Source organism: Galendromus occidentalis, unplaced genomic scaffold, assembly GCF_000255335.2.
Source record: "Galendromus occidentalis unplaced genomic scaffold, Mocc_1.1 scf7180000077460, whole genome shotgun sequence".
In the NCBI taxonomy this organism is placed as follows: domain Eukaryota; kingdom Metazoa; phylum Arthropoda; class Arachnida; order Mesostigmata; family Phytoseiidae; genus Galendromus; species Galendromus occidentalis.
Window position 1 is genome coordinate 703,669 of NW_003805448.1, and position 21,060 is coordinate 724,728.

Consider the following 21,060-nt stretch of genomic DNA (forward strand, 5'->3'; position numbering starts at 1 on the left):
GTCGGCTGCACGGAATATCGCATCGACGTTGGTGTTCTCGTGCATACAAATCTGCACTGGAATTCCAGTGAGAGACGATATGCTCCGTAGGAAATGAGCTCTGAGACTTGATCTGGAAGCCTGCTCATCTGTATCCGACATCACCTCCCTGTTTTGTATATCAGCTGGTTAATCTCACGAAGTCTCATTCACACCGCAAGAGGGAACGGTTGGAGCCGCTCTGCGACCAGATATAAGACCTCCTCTCCAGAGATCGAAACCCCAAAGAGAGTGATAGGTGAAGTACATAATTTCGAGGATCATTGGAGACATAAAGAAAAGGGGGTCTCTCCTCACTGACAGAAGTAATGTAGGATTTTGAACGTTTCCCAGGAAACTCACCGGAAACCCCGCGCAATACAGTCTGGGTAATCCCCCCAGGATAACGAATATCTCTCGGGGATCGAGAAGACTCAGGGGCCTGGGATATCGGCGGAATATTCGTCCCCGTGAGCGAAACCTAAACACACAATGGATCAGGTGAAGAAGATGGAAGAGGAATCGTCAGCGGCGGAAGACGGCCGACGCACGACGACGACTGGCGCGGAAATTCAAATGCCCGAGCCGAGCCACAGAAACCTGTTGAAACCCGAGTTTTTCTACCTAAACTGCTGTCGCCAATGCCAATAAGTCACGCGGTTTCCAGTCCCAATCGGTCAAGGAGTTCTGTAGCTTTTTTCGCAGCGATCAATCTGCGAGTTGCGCGGAATGTCATACTTATGATTTATGATCGAGTCGGCCGGGGCCTCCGCCGTAAGTTTCATCACCGACTGAACCATCGTAGGACTCGTAACGATTCTCGTGAACACCCACCATTGAGACTCGGTCGACTACCCGTCGGATCGATCTAGCGTCACGCGGACAGAAATACGGATACCGGGATCGTGAAGGAGTCGTGGGGCATAGTTCGAGGGAGTGCGAGTACGCTTGAGGGGATCGGAGCCCCTCACTCCGGCAAAATAAGCGAGTGAGCAAAATAAGTGACTAAGATTGTAGTATCACGGCGCTTGAAAAGGTCTGAAATCGTCGGTAATTTCGAGGGTTTTGCCAGAGGCACCCCACGATTCCATGAAAGATATCCTCAATCGCTGCTCGCAAATCAGCTGCGAGCGGCAACCGTAGCGGCTGTAGCAGTGCTCGCTGGACCCGCCCGAAACTATCCTACGGCAGCATTATTCGCCTTCGAATTTCGCTGTCGGCTAATACCCATCATGACTCGGAGCATCAGGCCGTTGGAGTCCGCTATACGAACGGAATCGAATGCGAGTTACCGAGTGAATCAACTCGTGATTCTGGAATCGACTTCCTCCAGCATCAACAACCGCGCAGAGGAGAGACGAATCGAAGGGATGAGTTGGGAGAGAAGAGAGCGGACGGAGAGCCACCATAGGCGCGAAGATCCGAATTTGTAAACAAACCCTTCGAATATGATGTTTTTTTCTGTTTCGTCTTCATGAGCTTCAGTTGTAGGAAGCGAGGAACAGTGACTCTGAAATAATTAATCGCGCCTGTTTTCCTCGAATCTGTCGTGTTGCGAAGCCGTCGCCAGCTGTGAATATGGAGGACCTCAGCGACGAGCAGAAGCAGCGCATGGAAGAAAGCCGGCAGAAAGCACTCGCAAAAAGAAAAGCCGCTCAAACTGCAAACCTCATCAGGTGAGAATAGACCGGAAAGTTCAGATCGTCGGATCAGATTCCGAGATTCTCTGAGACATTCGAAGTTCGCATATCTACATCGTTCCCGGAGAAGACGTCATTGGGACGGACCGCGCGACTTTTCCGATCCTCCGCGAACAAGTGCGGAGAAAAGGAAGGCTCCAGTTTCCCTCTCTCGGGGAAATCGCGCGTCCGTCCGCGGAACGCGACAATTCAAACAGGCTTCCGCTGCAAAAGTATGTGACGGAATGCTTGATCTGGGAGCTGGAAGAATGAACTCCGTACCTGGTATTCGGAGGCTCGATGCGAAATTTATGTCGGAGGCAACTCGGCACGGCCCTGTCGGCGAAGCTTACTCTCTTCATCCGACCAGCTCAGATCGCGTGCATATCATCTGGATTTCAGATTCTCACTGCCTCCTGCTAGATCGGCTCGCCTGCATGCGCTTCCGGTGCGAGGGATTAGCAGCTATAAATTATCACGCAGATGAACTCTCAATTCTTCCAGAAACACTGTTTTCGTGGAAAATAAACCGGCTGGGTCTCGAGCCGGGGAAGGTTTCTTCGAGCCTGATGCGCCTGCACCTGTGAAGAAGTTATACCAGCCCCCGGAACACGAAGTGGAATGCGTCGAATGTGAGAGGCCATTCCTGGAATCCGTGGGACGACAGAAGTTCTCCCTTGATCTATGTGATGAATGCAGGTAATCCGGAGAAGATGAACGAAGGCTAATAATTATCAGGACAGTCTCTGATTCGAAGATTGCATCCGCATCCCGCTGACTTTCTGGAAATGACATCTAATAAACTCATGAAAATTGCCGATTCCATCGATCGCATCGGGAATGATTATTATCGCTCTCAGAACCTTCCATGGAATTTTTTTCCGGTTCTGGAGCATCGTTCGATCTGGGCAACCATGTGGGATATTGGGAATCCGAGGATTTCCGACAAAATTTGGGTCATTCCAGGAAATCTCTGGATAAATATCGCTTGGTGCCGCGAACTGAAGCAAAGACATTATTCAAGCTTAAGGACTGCGACCTGGACATGCGACCGCCACCTTTGAAGTGCTTAGAAAAACCGAATCCACATAGGTGAGTGATACGATCACCTCGACTCGAGACGTCACAGGGTACTTCTGCGGCGGAGAACTCCGAGCCCGCGACGCGATCCAATCAGTAATCAAGATGAGAGATCCGGTTTTTCCAGGGAACACGGAGCTGCAATGAAATTATACCTGTTCTGCCAGCTGGAAGAACGCGCGAAAGAAGTCTGGGGAAGCCTTGATGCATTGGAGAAGGAAAAGAACAAAAGGAAGACGGATGCGAAGAAAAGGAAAAAGGCGGCTTTCACAAATAAAATATCCGGTGAGTCGCGGAACGATTTTCCGTCCTGGAAGCTTGCTCTGCGTTTTTGCTCTCACGCATTGCGAACTCGCTGATCAAAGTCAGTCGGTGAAAACACTCGGAATCTCGAAAGCCGCGGGCCGTATATCGGAACGGTCTGCCAAATCTCGACGTGTAGCTCTCGGACATTGACCGGGTGACGGCAATATGTCTGGAAATGCCTCTGGAAGCTCGCTCGTTTGTTTGTCTCTCTGTCTGTTTGTTGCTTGCAGTGCAGCATGACTCCATCTAGCTCAGTCCATGACCAAGCTTGTTGACTCCGCGGGGAGGAATTTTCCTCTGCGGAAATGGAATTTCGGACAACGGCGTCGATAGAATTCCAGAGGTTCGTTGCTGCACGGGATAATGAAAACGATGCTTTCAGAGTTACGTCGAGAGCTCCGGGCGCAAGCCTATCAGCTTCCCGCTAATCACGAGCACACCTACGGAGATGAGAAGAAAAGTGACGACAACGAGGACGAGTACTTCAAAGAATGCACCTCTTGTGGATATCGATTAGTGTTCGAAAAGTTGTGATACTTCCAGACGAGAGCCGAGGAAAAATACTGTAAATTTCGCGAGGCACCCTCCAGGAGCACGTGAAGCATGTCCGTCATCTGTGAATTCATATCATTCATTCGGGAGAACACTAACGATCTGACGGATCGTAAGGTTCTCATCTCAGCCCGCGCATGACTCACGAAGCACGTCTCTTCGATGTCCTTATTAAACTTGCATGGAGTAGATGACGAGAGCTCACATTTTTAAAAAACGAAATAAAGTTCAGTGAGTGACTTGGTCATCTTTTTAGCTTTTCCTCTTCAATCGAGTTCCTCTTTTCCGTCCTTAGCCATTGTCGTCAGACTCGACGCTCCAGATAAGGAGCGCTCCGCAACCAGTGATCTTTGCTCCGGTTCTATTTACGTCGAAAAGCAACGGTCCGGTCCAAGGGAAATATTTCCTGTCTGCGACCGCCTGAGAGTTGCACTGGGCTGAATAACCGGACAGTGATCTGGAACATTATATGCTACGATTGGAACCTCGAACTCTGAGCTCGAAGGGGTTTCGAGCTCTGAAAGAGATGCGCCAACCAGAAGGTTCTATTCCGCGTCCGCGAATATAGTCTTTGATGGAGATCCCGTCGAATGAGGCATACGATTTCCACGAATGATTCGTCTGATCTCGCATCGCGTCCAATAAATCGTCCCTGATCACGTCAATGAGCCTCTCGCAAAGCGACTATTGCTTTGCCGCTGTAGCACTTGTGCAAAACTGTGGTTCTCCAGGCGAATTCCCTGTGGTACACTTGAGAGGGCGCCGCAGTCGCTGGTGCCACATTTGTTGTTTTGGACGCAGAGAGGGGGCTGATCACATTGACTGCGTCTTCGCGGCGGAATCAACTCACGCCTGCAATACAGTTGTACAGTTATTGAATTCAGTGAACCGTGCCCACCTGTAAGCTGAACTCCGAGTTACTGTCAAGCCCAACATAGAAACAAGTGGTGTTGTCGAGTTCTTCGAGAGTGTCGTCACATTCGAAAACTACCCTGAGGAGGAGAGGAGGGACACATTGCCGAGTCAGCTGGACGACTTTCTCGGCAAGCAAAAACTTGTTGATTAAATCTGGACCACTGAACAGTAGCGAGCTCTCGGAATTTTTTCACTGATTCGTTCACTGTTCCCGAGGAAACTGTGAAATTACTGCAGCCTGACGGATCTTCATCCGAATCGTTTCGACAAATTCACTCTTCTTCCGCGGTTCGTCGACCGCTGCACAGAAGCTTTTGCCAGTCAAAAGGAATTAGGACAAGCATCATAGTATGCGAAAACCGAATAAACCCGCTTGACTGTGAGTATTTTTCCCCATTTTTCCGTCTAATGGCTACAATGCTGGAATATCCTTAGGCATAAATTATTATTCATAGGAGATCCGCTCGATCGTTGAGAGCTTATCGGGACGAATACCGCACGGATGAGAAGCGGCGGCTTCGAGCTAATCTCTTCGATGATTCTATTTGGATCTAGCTGTTGTTCTGACAATATGATACAACAACCTCGAAATAGAACGAACACTAGAATCGAAACAGGTCTCGAACATTTCCGTCTCTCGCCGAAAGTTTGAGAGACATGTATGTTCGCCGTCCGACTGGTCGAATCTGGCTGACGCTCGACGTCATGCTGGCCCCTCGAAAGGCCTCAGCATCTCGCGCCGTTTGCGGAGCTCACTGGAACCTGATGCTAAATAAGTTTTCCCCATCAGCACCTTAAGGTGTTAATTTGGAATAAGATAACGGATGGATGACCTTTGATAGGGTCTTCTTCGGTCACCGCGCTAGCAGAAGGGAGCGATTCGAAGAGAGCGTCTGAAGAGATAGAGCAACACTCGAAATGATGCAATGGAACTAGACTCCTTCCCTCGAGGGCTCTACCGGTGCGCTATCTCGACCTTATCTAGCCGAGGATGAACCAGGAATATCGGTCTCTGCTGATTGGGGAGATTCGAGAACATATATTCCGAGGAAACGAAAGTATTTCCGGATAGCACTAGTTATTGTTGCGCAAAGATACGGTCGTTGGATGCGGGCTCAATCTAGGTTTCGAAATATCCCTATAGGAAGTCTCCAAACGACTTTCCTGTTTGTGAGTGTCAAAACAACGAGCACTCTATTGTCAAGCTCCGGAGGTCCATTCGCTCGGAGTGTGCTCGTGGTCAGTGGTAGAGCGCGGTTCATGAGGGGAACGTTTTTTTCTTCTAGAATGATCGCGGCTCACACTAGCGCGCCTCTGATAGAGCCGCGACGTCTGGCTCGAATCTCGCCGACGGCCCAGCGCAATCTCGCTACAGTGTTGTTTTCCTTTCTAAAATGTTTTCGAGTTGCTTCCCTAAGGCTTGTGCCGTAGCTTGAGATGAGCTTTCCGTCTTGAGGTCTATTCTCGGAACTGTCGATTCCATTCGACAAGTTTGGAGAGAGGCTCATTCGTTCCATTCCAATTGATACGAGGGATTCCAACAGAAATAATCGTAATGAATCCGGCGATGAATATGAGCCGGCGCGAGGCGGGAACGGGTTCATTCGCTCGAAGACGTCGGTACTCTGCTGGCTCGCTCGCTCGGTCAGTCAGTCGCTCGGACACTCGCTTATCGGGTCGTGGCTTACCGGCCGCAACGACCGGTAACGGAAAACGCCTCTGAGTGGGTAACTCTTCGCGAGTGCCTCCAGGCCGCAGAAGGGTTTCGAACAGTTACATGTCTCGTGAAGCCGCGCGCTTGACAGCCCGGAGACGAGCATAGCGGCGGTGGCGCCGAGCGAACGGCTTCGCGGCCGGCCTTTGACATCAGCAGTCGGCCAGCGAGGTATGCCTTTGACGTCAGAGCTCGCATCCAATGAGCAGGGATTCCTGGAAGAAAATTTGCTTCAACTGCTGGAAGGTTTTTCTTGGCATCATTTTTCATGCATTATCCAGCGCCCGCGACGGAGAATCGTGGGGCTCATTATTTATTCTGAGACGGCGCATTCATGTTCTCAGATCCGTTCAGGAGCAAGAGCACTGCGCGTCTACCGCTCTATGTGGAGTCGGTGTCTTTCGTCCGCAGCAGTGGAGCGGTAACGGCGAACAGCATGACACACGAGTCCGATTGGATCAATTCTCGCTGATTTTTCCAATCTGACTCTGGATGTCGGCAAGGAAGAAAAGAGCAGCACGTTCTAATTCACGTCAAACAATCTCATGAGGTCTCTCTCAGCTTGAGCGCTGCCAGAAAATTCTCTCGCTATGGACAATCCTTTCACTTGAACCACCGAACCAGGTTTCTGAACTGCGTATTTCACCAAATCCGCTTGCCTCGTTGGCAATCCGAAATCATGTTCCCTGTCTTTATGAGTTCTCCGATTCCGGTTCTCGACTGACGGAGTGCGTCGGAATCCCGACCACCAGTCCGAAACACTGGACCGGGTCCAAGATTTTGGCATCGATTGCAATTATCATCACGGATGAGAGTTCCGGTCGATGGTAATAGTCGTGTGATTATCACGATGGTGGATTTGCGTCCGAGCTCGTGGCAACGAGAAGAGTAGTCGACCTGTCTGGATAATTTCTGGCCGCTGCTGGCAACGCTGGTTCTCTCGACTTAGTTCTCGAGTCGTCGTCGTCGTCTTCTCGTAGCTTTCATTTCGCTGATGGAATATGACAGACACGAGTGTATAAAGCAGCGATACACGCCGACCGGTCGGTGCTTGCGATGTCTCTCGCGCAGACAATATCATCGCCGGCCCGAGATAGTCGAGTGTGTGTCGTTAACCTATTTGCTCGTTAGCATGGAGGAGCGAGTGTTCGTCGGTAGAAGCTCGCAGGCTGGGAACGAGGAGATTTTCCCATCCTCTATCGAATCGGAATTCTCACTGAATCATTTCCAGTGCGCGGATTTCATTCTCGGAACTAAAAACCCTGAACAGCTGCCAATGGACGCCAGCCAAGATATATAGGTTTGCATTCTACGAGGAGGACGAGGACGATCATTGCGATCTAGCAAGCAGCATTCAGAGTCGCTTCTCAATGTGCGTCAATCAGCAAGGCAAACGGAACGAAGCTCATCTGTTCCTATCGGAGGAAGACCGCTGTGTCGACATAATACCTACTTCAGCACTCGGGAAATTTTCTTCTGACGGCCAGAACGCTGACCACTTGCATTGAAACAAAATCAGAGGTCTCAACAAGATTCTGCAGCGCTCTCAGTACTCATGGCAGTGCGGGAGGAATGCTTTTGTCTTCGCCAATACATTCCGAGACTTCGCACGAGTGGTTTCAATGCTCGGAATTGACAGTCGTTGCATTGACGCATGAGCTCCGTCATTTAGCCAGAGTCGATAGGGCCTCTACGACTGCTGATGAGACCCATGGAGTGCCCATTCCGTCTTGAGGTGCTTCCTTTGGTCAAATGGCATGCATCGATAGATCAGGAAAATCTTATCATCTTGTTCAATGACTTTTCCCCAGCGACGTCATGACGTGGGCGATAGCAGCCCTGATGGTGACTCTGAGCCGATATTTCGCATGTACCTCGAAGAGTAGGCTCTGTCCTGAACGTACCCCAATGATGAGTCATCCGTCGTTTCGGGTACCGTACCTTCGAGACATTTCTGACAATTATGGGGAAGACACGGAATTTTCTGGCTTGACGCGGCAAGCAGAGATCGGGTCATTCATCGGTTTTTCTCTTGATGTTCTCCTCCACTGAATACTCTGTATATATCTGGCAGTGGTGTTCCAGACGAAAGTAATCTAATGAGAAGCAAATTTTCTGTCGCCCAATCGGAATCGATTGCCCCGTATTCACTGATCAAAAGCGGAATTCCTGGCGATAAGGAATGTCACAGGGAAGCTCCGATGATTTCCTCTCAGTCGGGGAAGCGGCCAGTCAATCGGGAAAGCAGAGGTCGCCAACCAGAACTCAAATCTGGAGCTCTACCCGGAAGGAGCTCTCATGGGGTAGAGGCTCGTCACAGACTCTTTTTGGGCGAATTTCGAGAGCGTGTCCGCCTAGGTATTCGTTCCGAGAGAGCTCCTGTGCTTGAGGAGCACATTTCGGTGATTGGATTTTTTTTCTGTGAAGGAACGTCCAAAAGCCGACTTATAACGGTATCAGAACGTCCGCTGTGGATTGCGTCAATCGCTTAAACAAGCTCGAACCGAACGCCGGATTACGGTGACTGTAGATTCTTCGATTCTCATTTCGCCAAGTCTCGGGAGAAAAATGGACGGAGTGAGTTCAGTGGAAGCAACTGGCGAGCGTGATGCATGGGATCTTCGGAATTTTTTTTGATTCTATTGACTGTACGGGCATACTTTCTGTCGTCACCGTGAATTACTTGCCTCCCAAGCTTTGCCTCACCTTCGCCTGAGGGAGAGCCATACAAGTATCCTGTGCGGACATATTGGCCGGAAATACTAGAGCCGAGACGCCGGAAGAAGACTCGAGCCTGACCATACCCCGGCATCGAACATTGCAAATAAATCTCCACAATGACATTGTGAGCGAGTGATATTTTCTCGCTCGGAGCGACCGGTGCGGCGAGTGTTATGGAAGTACGCGAAAACTAGAACCTGGAAACTATGAAAAATCTAACCAACAACAGGATGTTACAAAGTGCTTTCTCGCGAACGATTACCGTCGTCGATTTCACCGCGATCCGGGGTAGTTCTTGGGATTTATTATGTGCCGTTTGTTGCTGAAGTCAAGGCGAATCGACGCGAATCGCACAAGGCCATGAGCCCGTTCGGGCGAAGAAAGAAGAGTCTGGGTCGCGTTGCTCACTATTCAGAATCTGTTTTATTGAGGTTTCCTCCCCGGAATTCTGTTCTCCTGCGCCTAAGGATCGGATGGATGATAATATCTGCGCCAGACGCGTGAATATCGTAGGTTTTCTTTCGTATCTGACTCGGGAAGATCCTCTGGTGGCAGTCCCTCTACGAGTACCGACTGGATTACATGGCTCGGAGTCCTATCGTCATCTGATCCCGCTTTCTTTAATCACCCGCACCCGCCGCTTCTGAACTGTTCCAACGCTCGTACACGCTCCTGCCGCTGGTCTATCCCGTTATCTGGGTCGCTGGTATCTGCCCGTCTGTTTGTGCGATCGACCGCGAATCAGTTTTCGCAAGCCGCTCCGTCGCTCGGGAACTGATTGCGGATTTTTGCAGGCTACGCCACTTTCGCCCCGAGAAAGCGGAGCCAGCGACGGCGCATATCCGACGAATATTATGAGAAGGTCGCTCGTACAGTCTATTGATATTTGGTTATTTAGTTGTTTAGCGTGGATAATTCGCCGACGACAACCTTGTTGACATTTCCTAGAATCGCTGGCAGAGAATTCAGCTCCAGTCTCCCGCAGCCAGTCCGCCTCAGCTAATTCGAATCTCATTCCTCCGAGCTCTGAAACTGAGCTCTCGGATGCAAAGCCGGCTCCCTCGAAACGGCTTTCGTTCGAGTCGGATACGTTTCAGTGAATAGATCTGCTGGTGTCTGTTGTCTGACCGAAAGCCAGCGCTGAGCTCTCAGATTTCGTGCCATCAGATGACCTCGTTTATCTCCATAATAATGTAGACCGCAAGGATATCTGATACTATGCTTCATGGAAGGAGCGCTCGAGAACTATTCTGAATGCCTACCGACCAGCGAATACCTACCTTTCGAGTTCCTTAACTTCTCCGAACAGCATGTCTGTTTCTTCTCCATGGCATTCCCTCATATGGGGAAGGTTAGGAATCCTTGAGCGCGAATTTCGCTCCTCGTTGATACGCCAAGACTCCCGGAATGTAAAACTCTTTCCGACTCGGGTTTCCTCGCGTCGACTCCAGCAATCGCCATCGGGATCGCCGTATCTCCACAGCGGAAAGTCGAGAGACGATCTCAGCTCGCGGAACGCTTCGAAACTCTTGAACTATCCAGCCGACTTTTTCGCGTTGGATATCAATCTTCTCAGAGAAAGTGGTCCCTCTTCCGACGACGACGGGCTTCCGACGAGAGTCTGAGGCTTCGTTCTTCCAATCGTGGGAGGGGAAATTTGTGGGCTATAAGCTCTGGCTCTGAGGGAACACTGTTGGGTTCTCCTGACGCCGCGCGGTCTCTAGGCTCGATGTGAAGCTCGGATGTATATGCTGGGTTTTGACGGTGAAAACCCGAGTGAAGGACTGCCGCGGATGGATATTGGAAAGCACGAACACTGTCATAAAATTCCGCAAGGCAAGGATGGTTTTCTATTCTTGCCTGTCTCAGCTGCCAGTGACATTCCGTCTCGGGAGACAAGCCCGCAGGTCGCTTTATACGCATCGTGTTCTTCTTTTTTGGACACAACGAGGAACAGCATTCTTTTTCCACGGCAGCGAATTCAGCCGAAGGCTCTTGCGGAGGAATGCCCCGCTGTATGCGTTCGAATCCGAACTAATAAAACGCAAGCGAGTGCGCCTTGCGATTCTACATAAGTTCGCCGCATGAGTTGTCGCTCAATTTCCTCCACGAGAGCTCAAGGACGCTTCTGCAAGCCGAGATACGCGGACTGGAAGCATGTAGGTTTCGAGTCATTCCGCGACAGGCGAGAGCGACCTGTGATCCGGTTGTGTTTACAGACGGTCGTTTACAGCCATGTTATCTATCGGTGCCATTCCGCAGCCCGGAAAATACTTGACAGCCGTTGCTTCCATAATCTGTTTCGCGTTCTTGAACCCGTTCCCACGTACAATAGTATCATTACACGCGAGGCTTATTCGTCACGCGGCGCATAGAACTCAATTCGAGGCGAGAACTTGTCAAAATTCCTCCTCGACCGACGCCTTGCCTCGAGCTGCGAGCTGCGGATCGAGTCCCAGCTTGCTCCTCGATGCCTGTGCTCCTGAAAAATCGAGGAAAATATCCGCTCCGGATCGAGTGCAGCTTGATCGAATGCCCCGGGACCGCGGTCGACGCCATCTCTTTAACGAGCTTACGAAAGGTCCTCGCATCCATGATCGAACGCGCTCTCCGTCAATTCGGTCTATCAGCATCAATCAGAACTCCATGCAGAATGCAGCCCTTCTCGAGGGCTATCCAGACGAGGAAAGCAGTTCTTTCACTTTTCCGAGTCGAAGAAAAATGACGAAGCGCGTCAGAAGAGTGTCTACGGATCGCTCAGTGGCGTGCACGATCGGACGCAAGACTCAGTCAGTCAGTCAGGAGTCAGGAGGAAGGGAGAGTTCTCCTTGGAGAGGAATGCTCAACATCGGTCCGGCCGAGACAATTGACGGCACGGGAATCGTTTGTCGCATGTCCGGACGTCGCTGGCTGAGAGCTATCTTTTCGGCTCGCAGATATCGAGTGGCACGACAGAGTCGTCAACGCGACGTCACCGAAACAATCGGCATGAAAAAGTGGTAGTATGACGGTTCGGTCCAGATTCTGACAGGTCCAACGCGGCTGTAAGGCGTTGCAGACCGAATGCCTCCTGGCACCCGTATCGAGATTCTTTCCCTTGGTCCCGGGCTTTTCCCCGACTGGTGAGTGAGGTCTTTGCTCCCGCCAGCTTCCCGCCTGGGGAAGAGGTCGACTGTCGTGGGATGTTTCCAAGGCCATCAGCTTTTCAAGGCCGAAAGGGGAAGGGTTCAGCAAGAGTGCGATCGAGCGCGGTGTTTTTTTCGTCGTTCTGGCCCGCACTGAGTGAGGATGCCTGCAACTCTTCACTCTTTACGACTATCATTCTGTAACTTTTCTACGGCTTTCAAAATATTGTTGTAGCTCTCTCGAACGCCAGCAGAACGCTCACCTGAGAGAAATATTGTTGCTCACGGTCAAGTGTTGGCCGTCGCCCATTTTCGTTACGTTGCTCGTTGTCAGCGCTGGTGGGTCGAGCAAATTGGCAAAGTACGAAATTACATAATTATTACCGGCGAAGAAACTGCACTCATCCGTTCTGAGCATTGAACGTGATGCCCGTATGTATGTATTTACGAGGTCTAGATAAGAGTGACTTTTATGACGTCAGAGAGGCGTCCAACGTGCGTGAAAACATCTACTCCGATATCAAACTTCCTGTCCGGGGGATGCTGACGTTATTATCGTCGACGACACGCTCGGCGTACTCGACGGGCCGCGCTACGAGGGATGCGAGCTCCGCGCGTCATTGCGAGGCGAATGCGGATAGTTCCACATCGATCGGATCAGGGGAAAGACACAAGCCGTCGCTCTCAATGAATGATTCGGGATTGAGATGATATAGCGCGATGATGCCAAATCGAGTCTAAATTGCTGGTCGACTGCCGGAACAGCTAGAGCCCGAAGAGAATCACGTCACGTTCTTCTGCTTGCTCCATTGAGTGAATTTGTCCTTCGGATATTTTCGCAGTCAGTGGGGAGCATTCCATCATTAAGTCTTTCGTTCGCCAAATCAGTGCATCGATCGAGGGAGCTTTACGACTAAAGAGGAGCCCGTGCCTATGCCTGACGGATATGCTCGAAGACCGTGGGCCTTAGTTTCGGCACGGAGTCTCTTTATCAAGTTTTTATGCGCAACACCTTCGGAAGTCGCTCGCGGTCGACTTTTTGAGGAGAATTTGATGCTCCCCCTCTGTGCGAGGAAAACTCCGTCGTTCCAGCGGCCATCTTCCTGTTGAGCCGGTCTTGGACTCCTTTCAACCGGTTGATCATCATCGGGGATTTCCCACAGGGGAATCGATTCTAGCCGAGGAAACTTTTCATTTTGACATCTCCCCTGATTGCCTTGTTTCCCCGAGCCGCGCGAACGACGAGATTCCGGAATTCAATTCGATTTGCCGAAGGATTCGATTTGCGTCAGTACGGAGATCTGTGCCCTGGCGAGTCGGTGCGTGACCTCAGAAGTATCAGAGAACGGATTAAATCAAGCTGTTCCATCGGACAGCGAAACCGACCATGGGACATGCTCCAATACTTTATAAGGATCCATTTAGCTGGCTTCTAATTTTATGCGAGCAAACAGGTTTACTCGAGCTAAGATCAGAGCGCTTTCCAAGATTAAAATCACTGGAAATATCATTGCTCCACTACATCCGGGGATTTAGAATTCTCCGATCGAGGGGAAGATTTATGCACGAGACTTGCGTCTTTCTATCCGCTGAAAACAAGACACTGAACCCGAACGAGGTAGACGTAGATCTCATTCCTAGAAGTGGGAAGAGACACATCCGACGTATCGACTACGAGATCTCACGTAGGCAGTGTCTGCAAAGGCTTACGCACGGGCTCGTCCCGCTCACTGCTCTCCGAGGTGTAATGGCTTCGAGAAGTGTTCTCGTCAGACTGATTGCTTCAGACTCCATTCACGAGCTTGAGGTGAGTTCCGGTAATCTAAGCGACAGACCGCATTCACAAGCGTGCAGCGTTCTACTTCTCCCGATACCTCCTTTGTCTTTCTTAGTGTTCGGCCCCCACTCCTCTGAGATCGAAGAGGTTCTACCGTGAAGTTCGGATGCGAGGCTCTGAGAAGAATGGAACGTCTGTCGGGAGGAGAAAAACCGCGCTAAACGAAGAATATCTGCTATAGGCGTCGAAAGCGCGTCTAGAAGTCAGATAGAGAATATTTCAGTCTGTGCATCGTGGACAGAGGAAGTGCCGGGGGTGTGTTCGCTCGGTGGTCTCGCGGGACCGGTCAGACGAAAGGACCGATTTTCCACTCGACGACGTTCGCGTCGGCGGCGCGCGGCAATGAGCCTTCCGGGTCTGACGTCCGAGTCAATTTAGTAAACCTGCATTCCGAAGTCTCTCATGAAACCCCTAGGATTGGTAGCCGGAACCCGCGCCTAGGTCTCTGTTTTTTTCCGTCATTACAGAGTTGCTCGTTACGTAAGTCAATCTGAAATCTCAAGGCCGTCTGGCACTCTCACCCTCGAATGCGGGGAAAGGGAGAGGAGGGAGGGAACGCTCTGCTCTCTGACTGCTTTGTCATCGGTCGGAAGAACACTCAGTCTGTCGCGTTCTGTCAAGCAGAACAGGTTTGCCTATTGTCGGCGGAGGTTATTCGTCCTGTCTCCGTAACCCTAGTCTGAACCGTCGAATATCTCTGCTTTCTCAGTCGGACCGGCACCAGAGGTGGCGTTATTTATAGGCACCACCACAACATTCACTCAGTCAGAGATGAGGTCTAGAAATACCCACAAGCAAAACAGAACGACGGGTGGGACGCCACAAACATAGAATGAAGCCCACGAAACGCGCCCGGTTTTTGTGTTCCTGATAAGCTCGATTCGCACTCAATCTCTCATGAGAGCAAGTACCCGAGCCGTAATTCAGTCAGCTTGAAAGTATTCAGCACTGAATGAGACCGATTGAAGGGCGGCCCTGCACGTCGTACCTGTGCAGATCACATATTCATATTTCTACGAATGATGGGATATCCGGTCTTTGAAGGTATCGAAGTGACCCCTCTGAAAGTGAGCTTAATGATCCGGCACCAGTCAGATCAATCGATGGTGGGTAATCATGGCTAATCTTTCGATTCTCCTCAAGGCCATCGCGGTAATTCCACCGCGTTGAAATGAGGTCTTCGATGAAGCCTCTGGCGCTACAGCAGCCATCGCTGACACCGCACCCTCATTCTCGATGGCACGATTCTCTTCTCCGACTAATGTCTCTGTACACTACCTGAGCATCGGAGGCATGCATCGGATATGATGGCGTCATGTTGCGTATTGCTCAGCGGTAAAAATACGTTGGATACTTTGCTGGAGCTCCGTGCGCAGTCGGACGATTCCCCTTCAGAGACTGTCGGTTCCCTTCCAATTGAGGTCGTCGTTCTGCTCTTCCCCGATCAGCTAACAAGATATACATTGCGCGATGTCAGCTGACTGCCTGAATTCTCGGAGCTCTTTGAGCGGATCGCTGAATCCCGGAGGGAGCTCCAGGGTTTTTTTCCCGTGGAACGCTCGGGAAAAAACAACCGAATCGACCGTAGGCACGATTCTCTCGGTGCGGACGAACAACCAAGAGGCTTGCGCCCGGACTGCGGATGAAACGCCGAACGTGGTCTTCCAGTCCACCGAATGGTCAACATTTAATCAAGAGCATGAGACAGAGTCGATTCCGTACGTGGTCGACGCTTCCCCGTAAAAAAAAGCGATTTTCTCCCTTGCCGTGGGCTGACCAAGCGCTTCATCAGCGTGACGTGACCGTTTTACTCTGAGGGAGGAAATTAGGCGACATTGGGGTGCCCCGGAATTGTCTCTGGGTCCGACGAGGATCCGGATTCTCTCGCTTTTGCGACAGCCACGAGAGGAGCGGGCAATTGACAACGGCGCAGATGTCCCCGTTAAAGGCTGTTCGAACAGAGTCTCGCGCCCCGATCCGGTGGGCGCACCTAGTAGGGAACATGAAAAACGGCTCTGAAAACCCGAGCACAGGCGCTGGACGGGAGAATCGCTCAACGATCCATCCACGGAGAGCAACATCTCGACAAGCCGATTTCGGCAGATGGACATCTTGCACTTGCGTCCCAAACTTATGCGGGACCACAAGAACATTCCACGTGAGACTTGCATTCGGGCGCGCCCAGGTCTTGGAGGATGATCCCCACGGAAGAGTTGCTCCCTTGCAGGTTCTCTCTGCAGGACTCTAACGACAACGTTGATGATCAAGGAAACGATCTTGCCTTTTGGTGGGACCAAAGTTCTGCAAACGATGTTCTTTCAACGGCAGGTCGACCAACCCGACGCCGGAAAGCGAGCTCTCTCAAGATAGATGGGTCTGACCGGTGTTCGTGGCGAGGCCAAGAAATGATTAAAACCTGCGGCGACCTCTAATCGCGCATAGTTGCACAGGCATCTGGGGGAACTCGCGAGTCGCTGTGCTGTGACTGGCCTAACTCAGGTCTGACGAAGCGAGTGGGCCATCTACCCGCTCGCTCGCTTGCTGACTGACGATGTTAGATTGAGATTCACTTGATCGTTCATCTTCCCTTTTTCTGACTAAGAAGCAAGGAATCAGACTCGGTCCGGTGTTCGCATTGTTGTATCGCGAATGAGCGCACTTCGCTCGAGTATTCCCAGCACATAGCTGCGTGTACTCGCGTAATCCCGTCGGGTTTGTCCCTTCACCGGTATCGCGGATTAGAGATAGAAATCTCATTGGAGTATCAAATGGTCCTTCCCTTCGAGATCAATGCGAGCATCTGCAACCCTGACGGTACGATGCTCGTGCCCGCGTTTTTGACCTTAGCCGAGATCATAGGAGGATCTCCCGGATGAGCATAGGAGGAAGCGCCGATCGAGCGGGTGAACCCTGAGCCGTAGAAGGAGTCTGACTTTGCTGCCTTGAATACTTGTCCTCCGAACTGGCCACGGACGATGAGTTGGAAGATATCCTCCTTCGGGATCCCTCAACCATCCACGGATTGTCGTAGCTTAATCCTTGACCGGGAGACTACCGTCTCTTCCGATCTTTGACTCGTCCCTTCTGGCCGGAACTTCGATCCAGATCCTATCGCAAGTCGTGTGGGGGGGAGGGGGGGGGAAGGAAGCCTCGGGGGAGCGCCTCGAAAAGGAATTAAATTATTTCTGTGCCATGAAGTCTTTCCAGCTGAATCGAATCGCCGTATCGCGACTTGATGTGGCCTCTCAGATGACGCGATATGATTTTCGCGAAGCTATCTCAGACAACAAATCTCTCTCAAATCTGCTCCATTGTTGCAATATGGAGGCGTTGATCGCATTACTCTCCACGATTACCTGCTCGAGGAAGTTTGATATTGGGCTACTCCCCTCCATGGAGTGTCGACTTGTAAAGTGAGGAAGCCTCCGGGACTTCATCGATCGATCTGTCGTTCCAAAATGAAAACCCGCGATTTGAGCATCCGGTGTCCGAATCGTCAGTCCATTTGGAAAGATTTCTTGATCCCCATAATCTCCTGCGACCTTTCCCTCTTGCTATGCAGCATCGTTTTCGGTGTCGGTGTAGCTGGTAGTGGTGCTGGAGTTCTCCTCAGTCAGCTTGCTTGGTGTTCGGCTCGGTTATTCGCGAATCTCCTGTTCTCAACCCCAAAACTTTCTCAGGTTTCCCTAAAGTTTCCTCGATCGAGAAGCAGCAACGATCAGCTTTATACAAGATGCACGACTTTAACCATTGGTTATGTCAACAAGCTGATCAACGGCTTTTCGGACCAATCATAGACGGTGAGGCTAAGAATTTTTTTAGACCATCCCAATCGGGAATTCTTCGCGCAAGAGGAGCTCCCTCGCCCAGAACGGACCCTCCCCGTTCCCATTCGCTTCGCCAGGTGTAAGGTAAAGGGGACCGCCGGCGGACAGAGAATTGGTCTCAGAAATAAACTATGCGGTTATTCGAGACATGCCGAGCAGTGACTTGGCACTACGCTCATCATTGGGGAAGCTCACCAGTGTCAGTCGGTACCGAATGAGGAGCTCTAAGAGGAATAGTGGCTCTCTAGGGTTCCGTGCTCTATGTTCTATGGAACCGTCAATTCCGTCACCCAGCGAAACCCATGGAGACTGTCACAATCTTATCAGCAGGGATTGTTCCCGGCAAATCAGGACTGTACTAATAGCGATGGATATTCTGAACGCTGTTGTCAGCTTCGAGAGAGACGCGTCTATCTGAGACGGATTATATTTCGGTACGAAGAACTCGGGAAGATACATGACGGAAACTCACCCCATTGGCTCCATGGATCCGTTGGCAGCACCGGATAAAAGTTATCTCATTGGGGGGGAGGGGAGGTAGTAATTATCCGACTTTTACATCTTCTACCGCCCTCGACTTTCATGGCTAGTCGCTCCTAGACGGAGCGGTGGGATCTCCACAGGAACTCCCACCGGAGCGAATTCGTGTGTCCCGAGGGGAGGCCGCTCGGTACCGAAGTCCTCGTCCATATGGTGGAGGGTCGACGTGAGGTTAATTGTGCGGGTCCATGGCACCACGTGACGGACGAGCCCTGCGGGAAGCTCATTTAGGCATAGCTTGCTCGATTCCGATATTATCCTCCTCGGTGTGTCGAGTTTTCAAGGGACATTGACAAGCTACAACCGGAGGCTTCTCTGCTCTAGGTGCCACGGTAGCCATTACATCTCAAGTATGTACAAGATGAACTTCTCTCGACGGGCTGAATGTGTTTCTCATGTCGCCGAAGCATGAGCGAGAGCTGACATCTTGTCCGCGGCTATGTCCCGCGAGGGACCGTACACCAGAACCTCATGGAGGAGAAGGGGGAAGAGCCTTGTTTCTGGCTTGCAGGGGAACGATATGGTAATAGATCTCGAATCAGGTGACGGTGACCGTACATCCGAGATCCTCCTCCGCAGCCTCGAATTTCCCCAATCCGGATTATCTGCTCTGAGCTCTCGTCGCGTTCCAATAATAAGGGCGGTGATGGGCTGTCTCCGACAGAACTGCCGGGATCAGAGTTTCCGGCAGATCGAGCTCAGGTTCCGAAAGAGCCTCAGGCTCGCCAGGCCAGAAACGTTCGGATTCGGTAATTGGGATGCGTTTTTAAGGCATCGACTTGTACGCGTTCACTTCTAGGTATGTCATCGGTCTCTCAATACGATTGTGGTGCATACTGGAGGTTGGCCTGTTGGCGGCTCGAAGCGCTCTGGTTCAGGGACAAGCATCGAGGAAGGTAAACCGAACGCTAAGTGTGCCCATGTCGGTGAATGTGCGACTGAGCCGCGTGCGGTACGTATGTTTGTCCGGCTGAGACTTTCAACAACTGAGGTCGGTCGACAGTGCGCTGCGACGGAACACTGCGAGCAGAGGAGGGCTTGTACAAAGGGTTCGCGCAAGCCTACCACCGGGCCTGACGACGAGGCCGTACGGCACTTATGCTGCCAAAGTGGGACGATTCGTTCGCTACTCGGTCGTAGATTATGCAGACAGTGTGCTGTCTCCCCTTACCGCTCAGCCCAGTTTGCTTACTTGCTTCACGATAACAGTGTTGTCGCTTCACACAGGCCCACATCTGCTCGCCGTGTACATTATGCCTTGTTTGTAGACCTCTTGACAAAGAACACTGCTGCTTGCATTGTCTCATTGTTCCCTCGGTCCGCCTCTGACTGCTTCTCGATTGCCGCAATTTAATTACCCTGCACAACGATCTGTCCGAGTCTTCGAGATCTCCACCCGAGCGTGGGAGACTTGCGGCCCGAGCGAACGATCTGTGCTCTCGATACCTGTCGCACGGCGGTCGCAAGGCGATTTTCGAGGTCTGGAATTGTACAGTTGCAAGAGTCGGCATTTCGACTCGGGACATGATCATCTGCATGATCGACCGGCAATGCATGCTGGCATTCGTAACCACCATTGCGACGGCTGCTGTTGATGGCCTTAATAGGAGTAGAATGTCTCAGGCGGATGACAGTTGATTGACGTCTGCAAGATAACTCACAAGCAACGAATTGGCATCCGGCCCGCGCCGTCGTCGTCGCCGCTGCTGCTGCTGCAACCACGAGCATTGCTGCCGCCGACGACGGTTGTGGTGCAAACAGCCGGAACAAGCGAGAAGTACAGGCCAGCGAGCTAGGTTGGTTGGTTGAGTCCTCGCCGAGGCGGCTGCTCTTGTTCCTCGGTCCGCTGCTATGACTGGCTAGATAGTTGTAGTTGTTCGTACTGGTTTGAAATGTCTGCTCGGTCGATTTTCTCGCAGGCGAACCTGAGGGCGAAGAAAGAAACGTCGAGCGAGCTGGCCGGTGGTGATTGTCACCTTGCTAGCCCGCCTGGCTGCAGCTCGTCTACCTCTGTCGCTCAAATCGCCTCTTTCAAGCTGTCCATTGTTCGGTCATAATCTTTAGACGTCTGATCTGTTCGACGACAAGGTTGAAATCACTCCTCGGTGCGATTGGAGATCGCCCCGCAATTCCGCAATTGCCATTGTCGTTCCTCGCAGAATCGCAGTTTTCCTCGTCCCCCTTCGCATCTCTGGAATCACTCCTTCTATTCTCGTATTTGATATCGTCTTGGGCTCATCGGCTTTTTTACCGTCTCGAATCACAGAAGGTCCGAGCCATTCGATTCCATTCTCATTCGCTGCTCAGCCCGGGAGGATCGCAGGATTCACGATCGGAGAGCTCTCGGACGGGACGAGTCCTCTGGATTAGTCGATGAATATGATAATTGTCGCGACAGGAAGCTTAGATTTCATCGGATTACGAATGCATTCCTCCCCCTGCCAGGACCCGGTGATATCCACTCGCGGCTCTAATTCCAATCGAGCTTGAGAAAGAATTTCGTGGAATCCCACCTCCACGCTCAAAATGAATACATCCCAGCGCTGTCTAGACGTCGGTCGGAGCTCTGGATCTCTAAAGCATGGAGCTCCATGCCATATACCTAGCTGCTTCCCACGATCGGCTTCCTGGACGTCCGTCGGCTCATCAGTAGAGCACGGCTCATTCGATACCGACCAATAAATGAGTTTTCCTCTCTATTCCAGGATATGATCGATCAAGTCTGAAGGACTCAGAAGAAGCAACC

General features: G+C 51.4%; 1 protein-coding gene across 1 annotated transcript; it reads left to right on the top strand.

Annotated features, from left to right (window-relative positions):
• The first annotated feature begins 1,596 nt into the window (after positions 1 to 1,596).
• Xpac (DNA repair protein complementing XP-A cells homolog Xpac) lies at positions 1,597 to 3,896 on the top strand. Its single transcript, XM_003744170.2, has 5 exons — positions 1,597 to 1,694; positions 2,202 to 2,396; positions 2,664 to 2,789; positions 2,905 to 3,062; positions 3,466 to 3,896. Exons 1-5 carry the CDS (start codon positions 1,597 to 1,599, stop codon positions 3,615 to 3,617), a joined length of 729 nt encoding a protein of 242 aa, XP_003744218.1. The 3' UTR covers positions 3,618 to 3,896.
• The last annotated feature ends 17,164 nt before the right edge of the window (positions 3,897 to 21,060 follow it).